Source organism: Molossus molossus, unplaced genomic scaffold (assembly GCF_014108415.1).
Source record: "Molossus molossus isolate mMolMol1 unplaced genomic scaffold, mMolMol1.p scaffold_m16_p_20, whole genome shotgun sequence".
Taxonomy (NCBI): domain Eukaryota; kingdom Metazoa; phylum Chordata; class Mammalia; order Chiroptera; family Molossidae; genus Molossus; species Molossus molossus.
Genome location: NW_023425356.1, coordinates 24,463,802 through 24,482,629, shown reverse-complemented (window position 1 = coordinate 24,482,629; position 18,828 = coordinate 24,463,802). Strand labels below are relative to the sequence as shown.

The 18,828-nt window shown below is 38.1% G+C and overlaps 2 protein-coding genes across 5 annotated transcripts in view; both read left to right on the top strand.

The window, feature by feature from the left end:
• ASH1L (ASH1 like histone lysine methyltransferase) overlaps nucleotides 1-18,828 on the top strand; it is a 233,625-nt gene that overhangs the window by 148,702 nt on the left and 66,095 nt on the right. For all 4 annotated transcript variants that reach the window (XM_036272123.1, XM_036272122.1, XM_036272120.1 and 1 more), the window contains one exon: nucleotides 17,874-17,968. In XM_036272123.1, coding sequence (XP_036128016.1) covers nucleotides 17,874-17,968 — 95 coding nt within the window. The remainder of the gene's footprint in view (nucleotides 1-17,873; nucleotides 17,969-18,828) is intronic.
• Nucleotides 5,481-5,942, top strand: LOC118637057 (eukaryotic translation initiation factor 1-like). Its single transcript, XM_036272124.1, has one exon. The coding sequence runs from the start codon at nucleotides 5,583-5,585 to the stop codon at nucleotides 5,940-5,942; it is 360 nt and encodes a 119-aa protein (XP_036128017.1). The 5' UTR covers nucleotides 5,481-5,582.

Sequence of the window (18,828 nt, the reverse complement as noted above, 5' to 3'; positions counted from 1 at the left end):
AATGGAGTTAAATTATAGGACATCCAGCTGTTGTCACAGAGAAGTGGTGGGAGGAACCACCAAACATTTGGTGACCAGAAGTATCGGAAGTGAAGGAAAACTGGGTTTTCTAAACAGGAACATTAAAAGCACTTTACATTTTGCCCTGGCCGGTTTGGCTCAGCGGTTAGAGCGTCGGCCTACGGTCCTGAGAGACCCGGGTTCGGTTCCCGCTAAGGGCGCGTACCTCGGTTGCAGTTTGTCCCCGGCCCTGGTCGGTTGTGCGGGTGGCAGCCACTCGATGTGTTCCTTTCACATCGATGTTTCTCTCTCTCTCTCTCTCTGTTCCTCTCTCTCCCTCCCACTCTACCTGAACAAAAAAATGGAAAAATGTCCTCGGGTGAGGATTTTAAAAAAAAAAAAAAAAAAAAGCACTTTACATTTTATGTGTTACATTATACATATATGTTACAATTTATATGTGTGTTATTCTGAATGTGTGTATATATTTATATACACATTATTTATACATAGGTGTGTGTGTCCATAATTCTTTAATTCTTAATAATTTTCCAGGTAGGCCAGCCAGTGTGTATCATTTTTTTTACTTTCTTTTTTTAAATTATTAATTAATTAATTTTTGTTACAGATGTTTCTCTTTTTCCTCCCACTGATTCCCCCCACCCTGTCCCCAGCTTTGTTATCCATGTCCATTGTTCATACATACATGCATATAAGTTCTGTGGTTTATCTCTCCCCCACCACCCCCTCTTCTGGGGATTGTCAGTCTGTACCCCACTTCCACATCTCTGGGACTACCCCATTCCTCAGACTGTTATGTTCATTATATTCCACAAATAAGTGAGATCATATGATACTTGTCTTTCTCTGTTTGGCTTGTTTCGCTTAGGATACTACTTTCCAGGTCCCTCCATGTCATCTCAAAGGATAAAAGATCTTTCTTTCTTACAGCTGCATAGTACTCCATTGTGTATATGTACCACAGCTTTTTTATCCATTCATCTACTGATGGACATTTGGGCTATTTCTAGATCTTAGCTATTGTAAATAGTGCTGCTACGAACAAGGGGGTACATACATTCTTCCTGATTGGTGTTTCAGGCTTCTTAGGGTGTATTCCTAGAAGTGGGATCACTGGGTCAAATGGAAGTTCAATTTTTAATTTTTTGAGGTAACACCATATTGTTTTCCATAGTGGCTGTACTAGTCTGCATTCCCACCAGCAGTGTACTAGAGTCCCCTTTTCTCCACACCCTCGCCAACACTTGTTTGATGATTTGTTGATGGCAGCCATTCTGACAGGTGTGAGGTGATACCTCATTATTGTTTTATCTTTTTTCTTAAGAAATTTTATTAAGTTTTCTTGTAGGGTTATAATCTAATTAAGAACTTTTACAGGTATTTTTTCTAAATTTCAGGCATTTGGAACAATATACAAGTTAAAGAGTATTTTATTCCAATTTGTGTTAAGTATAGCCTTTCAACTTGAAGATTTATAGAAAAATTAAGATGAAAGAAACAGTCTTTATCATACATTCATTAAAAATACAATACATATCATAAATCAGTTTGTTCAGGCCTAGGTAATTCTTATTTTACTGGTCTTTGGTTAAGCAGTCTACTTTCACAAAATCTTTTTGTTTTCCGGCTTAAAATGTGTTATAAATTCTAACTCTTTCCCTTTTTACAATCTAACAGATGTCTGTTTGAGATGATGCTGTCAGCTAATACAGATAGATCTGTACATATAAATCTACTCCCAGTAGTATCATTAATCAAAAGTAACTGATAAAATTAATTACTGAGGTCATTTTGATGTTTCTTTTAGTAGTCTCAGTTTTTGCTTATAGCTGTGGCTTTTAGACAGTTGTATGAAAAAAATCAGAAACCATCTTTAGATGATAAGTGTGAAGGGCTTTGGTTAACCAGTTATAATTGCCAATAATATAATAATGAATGGAAGTGGAATCCTTTGTAAATATTTCATAAAGATTTAACCAAAAATTCACTCAAGAGAATGAAAACATATTATAGAAATTGAAGGCATTGATGGTTCTCCAGACTCTTTTAGCACATCCAGTCAAACGTATGTTGCGATTGTCATCAACTGACAAGGGTAATCAAACCTAGGGAAATATATCATTCTTGATAAAGAGGGTCAAGTTTTGACAGTTAATGTTCTAGCCTGGTACAAGAATATTAATACACTTTTCTCCAACCTTAGAAGTATACAATAGCTAAAACATATTCATGTAAGTAAAATATTACTTACATTTAATTACCTTAGGTAACTTGAATTTCTTTTTATTTGCAGGTTCTACTCATATTGTTTGTTTAACACATAGGATCACTCTTAGAATACTGATGTCTGTCAGAAACCCCCCTCATCCCCTGTTTTATAAGTCATGGAGCAAGCTCTTGGTATAATTCAGATCTGTCTGGGAAACTTTAAAGATATTTTGAGTACAAAAGACATATTTTTTTTCAATTACAGTTTATATTCAATATTATTTTGTATTAGTTTCAGGTATATAGCTGAGAGGTTAAACAGTCACTTTATACTTTACAAAGTGTTCCCCTGATATTTCTAGTACCCAGCTGGCTCCATACATAGTTACTACAATTTTATTGAATATATTTTCTGCTGTATTTTACATTCCCATGACTGTTTTGTAACTACCAATGTTATTTCTTAATCCCTTCACCTCTTTTACTCAACCCCACAATCCTCTTCTCTTCTGACAATCAAGTGTCTGTTCTCTATATCTATGAGTCTGTTTCTATTTTGTTTATTTCTATTCTTTAGATTGCACATATAATTAAAATGATATGGTATTTGTCTATCTCTGACTGACTTATTTCACTTAGCATAATACCTTCTAGGTCTATCCATGCTGTTACAGATGGTAAGATCTTGTTCTTTTTTATGGCTAATATTCCATTGTGTATATATACCACCACTTTTTTATCCATTCCTCTATTGATGGGCATTTGGGTTATTTCCATAGCTTGGCTATTATAAATAAAGCTGCAATGAACATAGGGGTTCATATATTCTTTTAAATTAGTGTTTTGAGTTTCTTCAGATATATACTCAGAAGTGGAATCACTGTGTCATAGGCAGTTCCATCAGTAATCCCCATACTGTTTTCCATAGTGGGCTGTACCAATCTGCATTCCCACTAACAGTGCATGAGGGTTCCCTTTTCTCCACATACTTGCCAGTACTTGTTGTTTGTTGTTTTATTGATGATAGCCACTCTGAGGAGTGTGAGGTGGTATCACATTGTGGTTTTAATTTGAATTTTTATGATTAGTGAAATTCAGCATCTTTTCATATATCTGTTGGCCATCTGTATGTACTCTGGAGAAGTGTCTGTTCAGGTCCTTTGCCCATTTTTTAATTGGATTGTTTGTTTTTTTGATGTTGAGTTGTTACAAGTTCTTTATAAATTTTGTAAACTCCTTATCGAATGTTTTCCCATTCAGTGAGTTATCTTTTCATTTTGTTGATGGTTTCTTTTGCTGTGCAAAATGTTCAGTTTGATGCAGTCTCATTTGTTTATTTTTTTCTTTTGTTTCCCTTGCTGGAGGAGATACATCTGAAAAAATATTATTAAGAGAAACATCTGAGATTTTACTTCTTATGTTTGCTTCCAAGAGTTTTATGGTTTTGAGTCTTATATTTAAGTCTTTAATCCATTTTGAGTTTATTCTAGTTAGTATATGATGTAATAGTTTTATTACTTTGAGATTGGGGCCCACATTACAAAATTTAAAAATAAGGTGACAAATGCCTAAAGCCAAGAAGTGGTTATAGATAATATTTATAATAAACTTAGTAGCTCTTAACAGTGGCTATTAGGAACCCTACCTTTTTTTTCCCCATAAATATTTGTATATTATTTCTCTCATTTGATGGTGGATTTGCCTGTATGAATTAGATACTGCATCCATATGATAAATTAGTAAACCTACCAATCAACCAAGGAAAGAGAAAGATGGCTATAAATACTGAATGGGTTATATTTATAAATAGAATATTATAAAAGGCAAATTACCTTCTTTTGATAAGAAAAGCAAAGTTGTTTTTTTTTAAAGATTAAGCGTTTTATTTTTTTGTTTGACGGATTTGAGAGAGAGAGAAACATCAATTTTTTTTCTCTCTGTTTTTATTAACCTCATCCAAGGACATTTTTGCATTTATCTTCCAGATAGAGCAGGAGGGAGAGAGGGGGAAGAGAGAGAGAGAGAGAGAAACATAAATGTGAGAGAGACACATCGAGTGGTTGCCACCCACACAACCCCAACCAGGGCCGGGGACAAACTGCAACCGATGTACATGCTCCTAGTGGGAACCGAACCCAGGACTCTCCGGTCTGCGGGCCGACGCTCTAACCACTGAGCCAAACCGGCCAAGGCAAGAGACATCAATGTGTTGTTCCACTTATTTATGCATTCATTGGTTTATTCTTATATGTGCCCTGACTGGGGATCTAACCCGCAATCTTAGCATATCGGGATGACTCTCTAACCAACTGAGCTACCTGGCCAGGGCTCACTAAGGGTCTTTTTTAATTCACACACATATACACAGAACTAGTAGGTCAGAGGAATGGTGATGTAAGAGATCACCTTGGTCTCTACCCCTGAATCTTTAATAAGTTGATAACTATAACTCAACAAAGGATTCCCTGCTCAATATAGAGGCACAGTGGGGAGACCTACACCTTCAAGCATCTGTAAGTGGGCAAACAGGAGTAAACAGGGTGGCAAGATGGGAGAACAGCTCAGACAGCCACAGACACAACCCTGCAGCTGGGAGCTCATGACCAGCTCAGCCCAGACAGGGGATGAAGCTGGCAGTAGCGGTTGCTTCCTTCTGCCAGGAGGAACAGAGTCTTGGTGGGCAGTCTAGCAGGATGAGCTGTATGAACAGCAGCTGAGCCAGCTGAGAGACTCGGGCACAGACACAGTGCAGAGGTTCTACCACAGCTGTCCACTGTCAAGTGGTTGGTGTTTCAGACAAATGGACAGAGATCTCAGTCTCCCCTTGGACTCACAAAACTTGCCTCCCGTTGCCCTTGATGTTGAGTTGAGGAACACATTATTTGCAAACCAAGAATTATTGCAGCAGAATCACTGTTTCCCTCTGTGACTGATCCCCAGTTGGTGTGTGTGGGAGGGGACCTGGTGGAGGGGTTGCCATTACCATGAAGGCAAAACTAACCCCACCCCTAAGCAGCAGGGCTGTGCTGTCTGACAGCAGCCGCAGAGGTCAGCTATAGATTTCACAGAGATAAAAATCTTGTAACTCATCCCCAGTCGCTGAGCTGCCACCGAGGACTCAGCAACCTTCCTCTCTAGCCCCCCTCACTTACAGGTGGTCAATCCCTGCTGCCTGCTTTTTTTGGGGGGTGGGGAGGTACGTGCCCTTAGCAGGAACCGAACCGGGACTCTCTCTCTGGTCCGCAGGCTGACGCTCCAACCGCTGAGCCAAACCGGCCGGGGCTCTGCTGCCTGCCTTTTCCTGCCACAGCCTTCCACAGGCCTTTTCCACCGAGGAAAAGGAATCGTATCGTATGTCTACTATCCAGAACCTCTACTCTGGACCCCTCTACTCTACCAGCAACCCCTTTGCTGATGTAAGTAAGAGTGATGATCTGCTTCCTGCTGGGACTGAGGATTATATCCATATAAGAATTCAACAGAGAAACAGCAAGAAAACCCTTACTACTGTCCAAGGGATCACTGATGATTATGCTAAAAAGAAACTAGTGAAGGTATTTAAAAAGAAATTTGCCTGTAATAGTACTGTAATTGAGCTTTCAGAATGTGGAGGAGTAATTCAGCTACAGGGTGACCAATATAAGAACACATGCCAGTTCCTTGTAGAGATTAGACTGGCTAAGGACCACCAGCTGAAGGTTCATGGGTTTTAAGTGATTTTGTCTCACTGAAGCTTAAATAGGATTTTTTTGCAATGAATAGAATTTCTCTTCTGTCCCTTGTTACAAGTTTAAAAACCTCGCAGCTTGTATAACATAACCATTTGGGGTCTGCATTTAACTTGGACTAGTATAACCCCATGCAATAAACTGAAGAGCCAAAAAAAAAAAAAAAATCTTATGATTTAGCACCACTTACTGGAAAGTAGCAGAAAGTCCTCTTCAGAGAAAGCTGCTAGAGAAGCTGCTAGAAGGGCCAATAATACATAAATGCCTACACAGAGGAGACCAGCAAATACCATGAATAACCACAGTAGCCAGGCAGCTCAGAAAGAAAATGAAAAATCTCCAGAAAGCAAACTGGAACACATGGAAATATGTAATATAAATGACAGAGAATTCAAGATTGCAGTTCTGAAAATACTCAATGAGATGGAAGAAAATACTGGCAGGCAATTTAATGCATTCAGAAAACAAATTAATGAAGAAAATGAGTAATTAACCAAAGAGATTGAAACTTTTATTATTATTTTTGGTACGTGTCCCTAGCGGAAACGGAACCTGGGACTTCTGGTCTACAGGCCGATGCTCCAACCACTGAGCAAAACCAGCCAGGGAAAGATTAAAAATTTTAAAAAGAACCAATCAGAAATCCTGGAAACGAAGCATTCATATAAGGAGATTAGGAATGAACTGTTGAGCATAGGAAACAGAGCTGACCAGATAAAGGAAAGAATTAGTGATATATCAAAGATGAGGATCTAGAAATGGTCTAGAGGGAAGAAGAGAGAGGCCTGAGCATAAATATATATATGAAAGAGCTCTACGAGAACTATCTGACTGTCAGAAAAGGCAATATAAGAATAATAGGTATACCAGAAGAAGAGAACTTCCCAAACCCATGGAAAGAACTAGATTTTCAAATCTAAGAAGCAAACAACACCTAGTTACCTCAATCCAAAGAGGCCCTCTCCAAAACACATTGTATTAAAATTGTCAGAAATTAACAATAAAGAAAAAATTCTCAAGGCAGCCAGGGAAAAGAAGTGACCTACAAAGGAAAACCCATCATGGGATCATTGGACTTAGAAACTCTACGAGCCAGAAGAGACTAGAACCAAATATTCAAATGATTGAAAAAGAAATTACCGGTCAAGAATAATATATTCAACAAAGTTATTCTATAAATATGAATGAGAAACACTTTCCAACACATACAGAAGCTGAAAGAATTTATCATCAGAAAACCTCTATTGCAGTCAATACTCAAGGGATTATTCTACCTGAAATAAAGAACATAAGGTCACGACATTATAAGTAAGATCATCAAAAAACTTACAGCATAAACAGGGATAATTTGTGACAACAAAAAGGAGAGGGGATAAAGGTCTGAAAGGAAGATCAAGATTATATACACTCAAAAGAAAAAAACTGTACATATGCAACTTCCACACAAAAACCCCAAAATTGAGACACGTAGCTTAAAAAAAGAAAAAAGGCCCTGGCTGGTTTTGCTCAGTGGTTAGAGTATCAGCCCATACACCAAAGATCCTCAGGTTGAATTTCCGGTCAAGGACACGTATCTGGGTTGCAGGTTTGATCCTTAGCCCCAGTCAGCCAGTTGATGTGTCTCTCTCACATCAATGTCTTTCTCTCTCTCTCCCCCTCCCTCACTTTCTCCCTTCCACTATCTCTAAGAATCAACGGAAAAAGTATCCTCGGGTCAGTATTAACAACAAAAAAAAGAGGAAAGGAGTATGGAATACCACCAAATAAAAACAACAGACCAAAACAACAAGGCAAAGAACGATGGAGGCACAAAGCTACCAGAAAATAAAGGATAAAAGGAGGTCCTCATCCATTAGTAATTACCCTAAATGTAATTAGACTAAGTTCATGAATAAAGAAATGCCAAGCCCAGGCCGATTTGGCTCAGCAGTTAGAGCACTGGCCCGAGGACCAGAGAGTCCCGGGTTTGGTTCCCGCTAAGGGCATGTACCTCAGTTGCAGTTTGTCCCTGGCCTTGGTTGGGGTCATGTGGGTGACAACCACTCGATGTGTCTCTTTCACACTGATGTTTCTCTCTCTTTCTCTCTTCCTCTCTCCTTCCCACTCTATCTGAAAATAAATGCAAAGTTGTCCTCAGGTGAGGATAAAAAAAAAAAAAAGGAACACCAAGTAGCAGATTGGATCAAAAAACCAAACCTTACCATATGTTTCCTTCAAGAGACACATCTAAGCCCTGGCCGGTTTGGTTCAGCGATGAGAGCATTGCCCACAGACCAAAGAGTCACAGGTTCAATTCCAGTCAAGGGCACATACCTCAGTTGTGGTTCAATCCCTGGCCCTAGTTGGGGTCATGCAGGAGGCAATCAATCAATATGTCTTTCTCACATCAATGTTTCTCTCTCCCTCCCACTGTGAAAATAAAACGAGAGAGAGAGAAAGACATCTAACCTGCAAAGACAAAGGTAGATTCAAAGTGAAAAGGTGGAAAATGATTCTCCAAGCAAATAACATCCACAGAAAAGTAGGTGTAGGCCATACTTATATCTGACAAAATAGATTTCAAGATAAAAAAAGTAACAATACACGGATGGACATTTTATAATTATAAAGGGATACTATCAAGAAAGTATAACACTTCTTTTTTTTTTTTTTTTTTTTTTTTATCCTCACCCGAGGACATTTTTCCATTTTTTGTTCAGATAGAGCAGGAGGGAGAGAGAGAGAGAAAGAGAGAGAAACATCGATGTGAAGGGACACATCGAATGGCTGCCATCCGCACGACCCAACCAGGACCGGGGACAAACTGCAACCGAGGTACGTGCCCTTAGCAGGAACCGAACCCGGGTCTCTCTGTACCGCAGGCTGACGCTCCAACCGCTAAGCCAAACCGGCCAGGGCGACACTTCTTAATATATATGCACCCAGTCTGGGAGTACTGAAACATATTTAAAAACTCACAGAGCTAAAGAGATAAACAGATCAAAACACAATCATGGTTGGGGACCTTAATACTCCATTGATAGCTCTAGATACATCATCCAAACAAAAAATCAACTAAGGAAGATCAGCCTTAAATGACACATTAGGCAAAATGGACATAATTGACATTTACAGAGCCTTTCATCCCACAACACCAGAGTATACATTCTTCTCCAGTGCACATGGAACATTCTCAAGGATAGGCTGTATGTTGGGTCACAAAACTAGCCTCAACAAATTGAAGATTGAAATTATGCCAAGCATATTCTCTGATCACAATGCCTTCAAATTAGAAATCAACTGCAAAAAGGAAGTACAGAAACCCACAAATATGTAGAGATTAAACAACATAGTACTAAAAAATGACTGGGTCAAAGACAAAATAAAAGATGGGATCAAAAGATATAGAAAGACAAATGAAAAACACACAGCAGAATTTCTGGAATGCAGCAAAAGCAGTAATAAGAGGGACATTTATGTCATTACAGGCCTATCAAGAAACAAGAAAAATCCCAGGTAAACAACCTAATGTTACATCTTCAAGTACTAGAAAAAGAACAAAAGGAATTCAAAGTCAGCAGAAGAAAGGAAATAATAAAAATTAGAGTGAAATTGAATGAAATAAGAGAGCAAAAAGACTATATAACAAATTAGTACAACAAAGAGCTGGTTCTTTGGAAAGATTCATAGAATTGACAAACCCCTGGCTAGACTCACTAAGGAAAAAAAGACCCATATAAACAAATTCCGAAATGAAAGAGGAGTTATCACAGATAGTCAAAGGATCATATTGGAATACTATGAAAGACTGTATGCCACCAAATTCAGTAACCTAGAAAAAATGGATAAGTTCCTAGAAATATATAACCTTCCTAGACTAAATCATGAAAAATTGGAAAATCCAAATAGACCAATCAGCAGTGAGAATATTGAAACAGCCATCTAATACCTACAAAAAAAAAAAAAAAATGAAAGTCCAGGACCAGATGGCTTCACCAGTGAATTCTGTCAAGTATTCAAAGAAGATTTAAACCCCTTCTTTCTAAACTTCTTCAAAAAAAATTGAAGAAGAGGCCATTCTTCCTAGCACATTTTATAAGGCCAACATAACCGTAATACCAAAACCTGGCAAAGGTAACATGCACAAAAAGAACACTACAGACCAATATCTTTAATGAATACAGATGCAAAAATCCTAAACAAAATGCTAGCAAATCGAATACAACAATACATCAAAAAAATAATAATAATACATCATAGTCAAGAGGGGTTCATCCTAGGGGCACAAGGATGCTTCATTGTACACAAATCAGTCAGTGGAATGCACCACATTAACAAAAGAAAGGATAAAAGTCATACAATCTTATCAGTAGACACCAAAAACATTTGATAAGATAGAACATTATGGTTAGAACGCTCAATAAAATAGGAATAGAAGGAAAGCACCTCAACATAATAATAGCCATATATGACAAACCCTCAGCCAATATAGTACTCAGTGGCAAAAAAGGGAAAGGTTTCCTCTATCAGGAACAAGACAAGGATGGCCCACTCTTACAACTCTTATTTAACATGGTTTTGGAAGTCCTAGCCAGAGCAATAAGGTGAGAGAAAGATAGAAAAGGCATCCAAATTGGGAATGAAGAAGTACTGTAAAAGTGTTACTTTTTGTAGATGACATGATGCTGTACATAGAAAATCCTGAAGACTCCACCAAAAAACTATTAGAAACAATAAACAAATACAGTAAAGTTTGGGATATAAAAATTCACTGCCTTCCTGTATACTAACAATGAAACTTCAGAAAAATAAATGAAAAAAGCAATTCCTTTTGCAGTTGCAATCCAAAGAATAAAATACCTAGAAATATAAACCTAAACATGAGAGAGCTGTATACTGAAAGCTACAAAGAGTTACTAGAAGAAATTGAAGAATACATAACAAAAAGGAAAAATAAACTTAACAAAGGATGTGAAAGACCTATATACTGAAAACTATTAAATATTACCAGCATAGTATTGGCAGAATACTATGATCAATGAAACACAATTGAGAGCCCAGATATAAAACCACATGTATGTGGGCAGATAATTTCGACAAAGGAGCCAGAAATATACGATGGGGAAAGAAAGCCTCTTCAATAAGTGGTGCTGGGAAAATTGGAAAGCCGCATGTGAAAGAAGGAGGCTAGATTATAGTTAGTCCCCATGTACAAAAATCAAGTTAAAATGTATTTTAAAAAACCTAACTATAAGAGCCCTGGCAGGTTTGGCTCAGCAGTTAGAGCGTTGGCCTGCGGTCTGGAGAGACCCGGGTTCGGCACGTACCTCGGTTGCAGTTTGTCCCCGGCCCTGGTTGGGTCGTGCGGGTGGCAACCACTCGATGTGTCCCTTTCACATCGATGTTTGTCTCTCTCTCTTTCTCTCCCTCCCACTCTATCTGAACAAAAAATGGAAAAATGTCCTCGGGTGAGGAATAAAAAAAAACAAAACACCTAACTGTAAGATTTGAAACAAGAAGAAAACATAGGTACTAAACTTATGGACCTTGATGATAGAGAACATTTTATGAACTTGACCCATATGTAAGGGAATTAAATGCGAAAATAAATGAATAGGGCTATAGCAAACTAAAAAGCTTCTGACTGGTCAGTGTGGCATTGTCGGATGTCATCCCACATACCAAGGGGTTGCTGATTCAATTCCCAGTCAGGGTACATGCACAGGTTGCGGGCTTGATATCCATTGGGGGCGTGCAGGAGGCGACTGATTGCTGTTAAGCTCTCACATCAGTGTTTCTCGCTCTCATTTCCTTTCTCTCTAAATAATATTTTTTTTTTAATGCTTCTACACTGCAAAAGAAACTGACAACAAAACAGAGGCAGCCAGTGTAATGAGAGATGATACTTGCAAACAATAGCTCCAACAAAGGTTTAATATCCAAAATATATAAAGAATTCATAAAACTCAACACTAAACAAAAAATCCAATTAAAAAATAGGTAGTGGCCCTGGCCAGTTTGGCTCTGTAGTTAGAGACATCAGCCTGCGGTCCAGAGAGACCTGGATTTGGTTCCACTAAGGGCACATACCTCCGTTGCAGTTTGTCCCTGGCCCCAGTTGGGGTCATGTGGGTGGCAGCCAGTCGATGTGTCTCTCTCACATTGATGTTTCTCTCTGTCTCTTCCTCCCTCTTTTGCTCTATCTGAAGATGAATGCAAAAGTGTCCTCGGGTGAGAATTAGAAAAATTAAAAATTAAAAAAAAAAAAGGGCAGTGCACCCTGGCCGGTTTGGCTCAACAGAGCATCAGCCCATGGACCAATGAGTTGCGGGTTCGATTCCACTCAAATGTACCTAGGTTTCTCTCTCTCTCTCTCCCACTCTGTCTGAAGATAAATGGAGAAATATCCTCAGGTGAAGATTTAAAAATAAAATGGACAGAGGACCTGAATAAGCACCTCTTTCAAGAAGACAAACAACCAACAGATACATGAAAAGATGTTCAACCTCACTAGCAGTTGGGGAAATGCAAATCAAGCCTACCATGAGATACCACTTCACACCTGTTAGAATTGCTATTATCAACAAGATAAGTAATAAGTGTTGGAGACGTTGTGGAGAAAAGGGAACCCTCATTCGTTGCTGGTGAGAATGTAGTCTGGTGCAGCCACTATGGAAAAGAGTCTGGCAATTCCTAAAAACTGTAAGAATAGAGTTACCATACGACCCAGCAACCCCCCTCCCGGGTATATACTTGAAATCATGTATTTGCAAAAATATATGCACCCTCTATGTTCATTCCATTATTTTTCACAGTGGCCAAGACATGGAGATAAGCCAGTGTCCTACAATAGAGAATTGCATAAAGAAGATGTTGTATACATATATAATGCAATACTAAACCATAAGGAAAGATGAAATGCTGCCATTTGCCATCCATGTGGATAGACCTTGAGAATATTATGCTAAGTGAAATAAGTCAGTCAAAAAACAGCTGAGAACCATATGATTTCATTCATATGTTGGATATAAAACTGAAACTTGTGGACACAAATAGCAATGTCGTAGTTTCCAGAGGGAAGTGTGTTGGAGGGGGTGAAGGGGCCTAATATGACGGAAGGTGATTTGACTTTGGGTGGTGGGCACACTGTGCAGTATACAGATCTGTGTCATAGAAATGTACACTTGAAACCTATATGATCCCATTAACCAATGTAACCCCAATAAATTTAATTTTAAAAAACAAAAATATATAAATTAATTTTTTAAAAAGAACTAGTCTCATTTTTGTAACTTAAGCCATAGGTCAAAAGTAAACACGTATCACAAAAATTTACTGTTTAGCTTACTATAACTTGTGGCAGTTTTATATTTGAAGTAGCCTCTCTTCATTCTTACAAGTATAAAGATTTTTCTCCTGAGTGATTTGAACTAGTAGTGTTGTACAAACAAATGAATATCACAGAAAATGCTAGGATTGTTCAGAATCTCCAAGACAAACTGACAATGACAACCTAATTCTCTCTCTTAATCTTCTACTCCACAGAGTTCACACAGAACAGCATTTAAAAAGTGATAGAGAGACAGGGACATCAGCAATACTTTCAACAATAAAAATAAATAAATAAATAAAAATTAGAAATGATAGAGTTCCTTGTTATCATCAACAGAAAAATAAGCAGCAATGCCTAAATTAGAACCAAATTCAGACTTGGCCAAGAACTAAGAAAACAATTTCTGACACAAGAATTATATTCATAATGGTATCATGTATTTTAGACATCAGTATTGCAGTGTCAGGGAAAAAATTGTTTTTTAGGGCGGCCAGTGACTGAGGGAATGTATTCAAGCTTTCATTCATTTTGGGGACTCGGAACAATGCAGGTTACCCTTGGGTTTTTTGTGTGTGTGTTTTGTGGTGTTATATGTTTGTTTACTTCAGGGTAGCAAGTATTTTCATCTCTATTTCATACTGTCTATTATGTGCTTGCTTGTTCTAATGGCAGGGTAAAATATTTGTTTTGTTTCCATTCCTGTTTAGCTAAATTAAAACTTTTATATTCTTTATTTAATCAGTTTGTTTAAATCTTGAATCTGCTAAAGTATAGACCATATTTTCTTTCATACAGAGTGCCTGGTTCTAAACACAGTAGTTTCTTGGTCTACATATTTGACTTTTATGATGAAGAAATATACCTTTTACTTGGCTTTTAAAATTCATCTTTCTGATCACAATCATTATTTTGATTATTTAAAATGAGAAATCTAGATGTAAGTCGAACAATCTAGCATCTTTCCTTTCCTCCTTTGTAACTATTTCCTAAACTCTTGACCTCTGCCAGTGTTGCTCAGTGGTTGAGCATCAACCCATGCGCCAAGAGGTCACCGGTTTGATTCCTGGTCAGGGCACATGCCCAGATTGTGGGCCAAACCACCAGTGGGGGTCATGTAGGAGGTGGCCAGTCGATGTTCTCTCTCATTGATGTTTCTTTTTTTTTTTTCAACCTTCACCTGAGGACACTTTTCCATTTTCGTTCAGATAGAGTGGTAGGGAGAGAGAGGAAGAGAAAGAGAGAAACATCGATGTGAAAGTGACACATCAAGTGGCTGCCTCCTGTACAACTCAGCCAGGGCCGGGGACAAACTGCAACCGAGGTACATGCCCTTAGGGGGAACTGAATCCCGACGCTCCATCCGCTGAGCCAAACTGGCCAGGGCTCATCAATGTTTCTGTCTCTCTCTCCCTCTCCCTCTCTCCCTTCTCTAAAAATCAGTAAAGGGGGAAAAAATTTTTTTTAACTACATGACCTCCCTAGCCAGTTTGGCTCAGCAGTTAGAGCGTTGGCCTGAGGACCAAAGGGTCTCGGGTTTGATTTCCTGGTCAAGGGCACATACCTGGATTGCAGGTTTTGTCCCCAGCCCTGATTGGGGTCATGCAAGAGGCAACCAATCAATGTGTCTCTCTCACATCGATGTTTCTCTCTCTCTCTTTCCCTATCTCCTGCTGTCTTCTCCCTCCCTTCTCCTCCCTCCCTTCCACTCTACCTAAAAATCAATGGAAAAATATCCTCAAGTAAGGATTAACAAAAAAATAAATAAAAAATAAAAACCTACATGACCTAGTTTCTGACTCCATATGGAATGCTTCAGCTACCTTTCATTTTTTTCTCATTCTCCAGTCTCATTCCACTTTGATTTTATACTAGCTATTTGTTCTGCCTGATCTTCCTCCACTTCCCAGATCCTCTCATGACTGATATCCCAGGAACATATCTTAATGTCATGTCCTTAGAAAACACTTTCCATATTATTCTCTATTTATCACATTTTAATTGTTTGCCTAGCATTTATTATTTTCTGACCTTTTTTCCTGTTTTCTTATTTGTCTGTCTGTCTATCTAAATAGAATGTAAACTATCTTATTCGCTACTGTTTCTTAGCACTTAGAACAGGATTTGGGCCCAGCTGGTGTGGCTCAGTGGTTGAGCATCAACCCATGTACCAAGAAGTCACCGGTTCGATTCCTGCTCAGGGCATATGCCCAGGTTGTGGGCCAAACCCCCCCGGGGGGGGGGGGCATGCAGGAGATGGCCAATCAGTGTTCTCTCTTATCATTGTTTCTGTCTCTCTCTCCCTCTCCCTTCCTCTCTCTCTAAAACGAAATAAAGAAAAATTTTTTTTTATCAGAACAGGGCCCTGGTCAGTGTTGTTCAGTGGTTAGAGCGTCAGCCCGCAGACTGGAGAGTCCCGGGTTTGGTTCCTGCTAAGGGCATGTACTTTGGTTGCAGTTTGTCCCCAGCCCCAGTTGGGGTTGTGTGGGTGGCAGCCAGTCACTGTGTCTCTCTCACATCGGTGTTTCTCTCTTTTTCTTCCCCCCTCTCTCCCTCCTGCTCTGTCTTTAGATAAATGCAAAAAATATCCTCTAGTGAGGATAAAAAAAAAACAAAAACAGAACAGGATCTGGACTTAATGAGTGCTCAATAACTATTGAGTAAACAAATGAATGATCCATTAGGAAGAACTGATCTTCAAATTTAAGAACTTCAGCTAACTTTTTGGGGCCTCAATGTTCTCATTTGCAAAATGTGTATTACATTACCTGCTTCTTACAAGATAGACTTGTGTTTTTTTTTTAAAGGCAATATGTTATCATTTATAGAGAAAAGAAATATATCAACCTTGCTTTTGTTAATTGGAACATTAAGCCAAAATAAAATCAGAGTAGACTAAATGAGGCTCTCCTGGAGCCCTTTTTCCTCTCCTTTTTCTTTTTTTCTCCTTTTTTTCCATCTTCCTATTATGTAGTTGTTAAATTTGTTGACATTTATCTCATCCCAAACATTAGGGACACAAACCAGTAAGATGAGTGAAAGAGGTAAGCCTATAAGAATATCATAGAATGAAATAAAGAAAATAGTAAGTCAAGTTGAGCAAGAAACTGAGGTTTTTATTTTAAATCTCCTTACAAGTTAATAAAATTAAGGCAGGTCACCTAATCTCATAAGCATCTGTTTTCAAAATCTGTAAACTGGAGTTAACATTTCCTCTTGCCTGCTTCACAAGATTGATATAAATGATAATTATGTGAAAGTACTTTATGAACTATAAATTGTTAATGAAATACAAGGTAGTCATTACGATCAGATCTGAAATTGAGGTTTCTTCTGCAAAACTGTTGGAGAATGCTAATGAGGCTCTTCCTTACATATAATTCCTAAAAGGCTATTCCAGAAATGGAGATTTTAAAAATACATTAAGGTACTTGGTATCTGTCCCTCCAGAAACAGGCACTTAAGATTTAAGCCACAGTAGATTAGGGCATCATCCTGATACACCAAGGTTGCAGGTTTGATCTCCAGGCACATGCAAAAATCAACCAATGAATGCATAAATAAGTAGAACAACAAATCAATGTCTCCCCCCCTCTCTCCCTCTCTTGCCCCTCTCTCTGCCCCTCCTTCCTCCCTCTCTCTAAAATCACTTTTTTAAAAAAGATTTAAGCCACTGTTAAAGGAAATACTCTTGCCCTGGCCGGTTTGCTCAGTGGTTAGAGCATCAACCTGAGGTCCCAAGAGACCCGGGTTCGGTTCCCACTAAGGGCATGTACCTGGGTTGCAGTTTGTCCCCAGCCCTGGTTGGGTCGTGCAGGTGGCAGCCACTCAAGGTGTTCCTTTCACGTCGATGTTTCTTTCTCTCTCTCTCTCTTCCTCTCTCTCCCTCCCACTCTATCTGAACAAAAAAAATGGAAAAATGTTCTCGGGTGAGGATAAAAAATAAAATAAAATAAAGCAAATACTCTTGATAGAATGTGATCTGTTTTCTGTATCAAACCTCAGTTTTCCTAAGCTGAGTCCAGCTGGCTAATTCTAAATATAAAAATTTTACACTGCAAAAAAAACCTCAGTTTTCGAGTGTCTACCATTTCAGACAATTCGATTTTCCACCCAACAACCCTTTCATGCTGATACCTGTATGATCAGTCACGTGTCTCTCAGGTGACAAACAGGAAGATTGCTCAAGTATGAGTTAGTTTATCGCTATTAACACCTCAAGAAATTGTGCTGTGGATATTTTCTTGTTTTTTTTGCTTTGGTTGCTGCTTATTATTAAATTTTTACTTATTACTATACATATTATTTCCTTTTTGTTAAATTTTCCTTTACATTTCATGTTCCTTTTGTCATTAAAGTATTTATTTATAGATTAAGTACTATATTAGATATGTACTGTATATGAGAAAGGTTAAAACATGGAATCATTTGGGGGTCTGGAACAGATTAATTCAATTTACATTATTTTTAATGGGAAAAAATGCTTCGGTTTTCAAACAGCTTTCCGGAACAAATTAAGTTCAAAAACTGAGGTTCCATTGTGTATGACTACAAGAGAAAATGTTATTGCCTCTGACTGTTCTTTGTTTTTGTTTTTTTAATAATAGCCCAAAGAGCCGATTGATTCAGTTAAAGAAAGAGAAGCTGGAATACTCTCCAGGAGAGCATGAATATGGATTATTTCCAGCCCCCATTCATGTTGGTGAGTATACACCATGTTATTGCTGAGAAAAAATGATATTTCTTGAGTTTGGCTGAAGTGTTTTTGCATTCTTGTGATTATTTATGTATCTCCAGTATGGCCAAGTTCTTTTCTTTACCATTTAATTTATATTCACTCTAAAGAATTCTGCAAACTCTTTGCTGTCTAGGAGCCAAAAATGACATAAATCTTACTCACTGGAGTTTCAATAAACAATACTTTATCTGATACCCTAAGTATCTCATCTAGGAAAACCCAGCTATTCATCAGTTCAGTTTCATATGTTTTCCATGTTCAAAAGGATGAGATGATTTATGGATATGTAATAATCAAAGGAAGAAAGCCTCCTGCTTTTCTTGATCATTTATCTGCTTGAAAATTGAGCAAGATTTATCTTTCTTTCTTTCTTTTGAGAAAAATGTCAAGGCTTTGTTTTGCATTTGGATAATAGTACCTTCTAGGATTCCACTATGAAGCTTATCATATCTGTAAAAAGTACCTAGAAGTCATCCTAAATTTCTCCCATTTTTTCAATGCCTTATCCAGACCATCTCTAAATTTTATTATTTCCGTCCTTGAAATATATCTTACTCTCTCCAAATCCCATTGATATCACTCAAGTTCATGCCACTATTATGTTTTGCTTGGGCTACTGCAATATGCAGTAGCCTTCTAATAGATCTGTCTACTTCCATTGTTCTCTTCCAATCCACTTTCCACACACTAAAAAGAGAAATACTTTTATAACTTGAACAGATCATACTTAAAACCTTTCAGTGACTTACCATTGGAGTAGACTACAAACCTTATTCTGACAATTTTAAGAATGTTTTGGCCCCTAAATACCCCATTATTCCCCA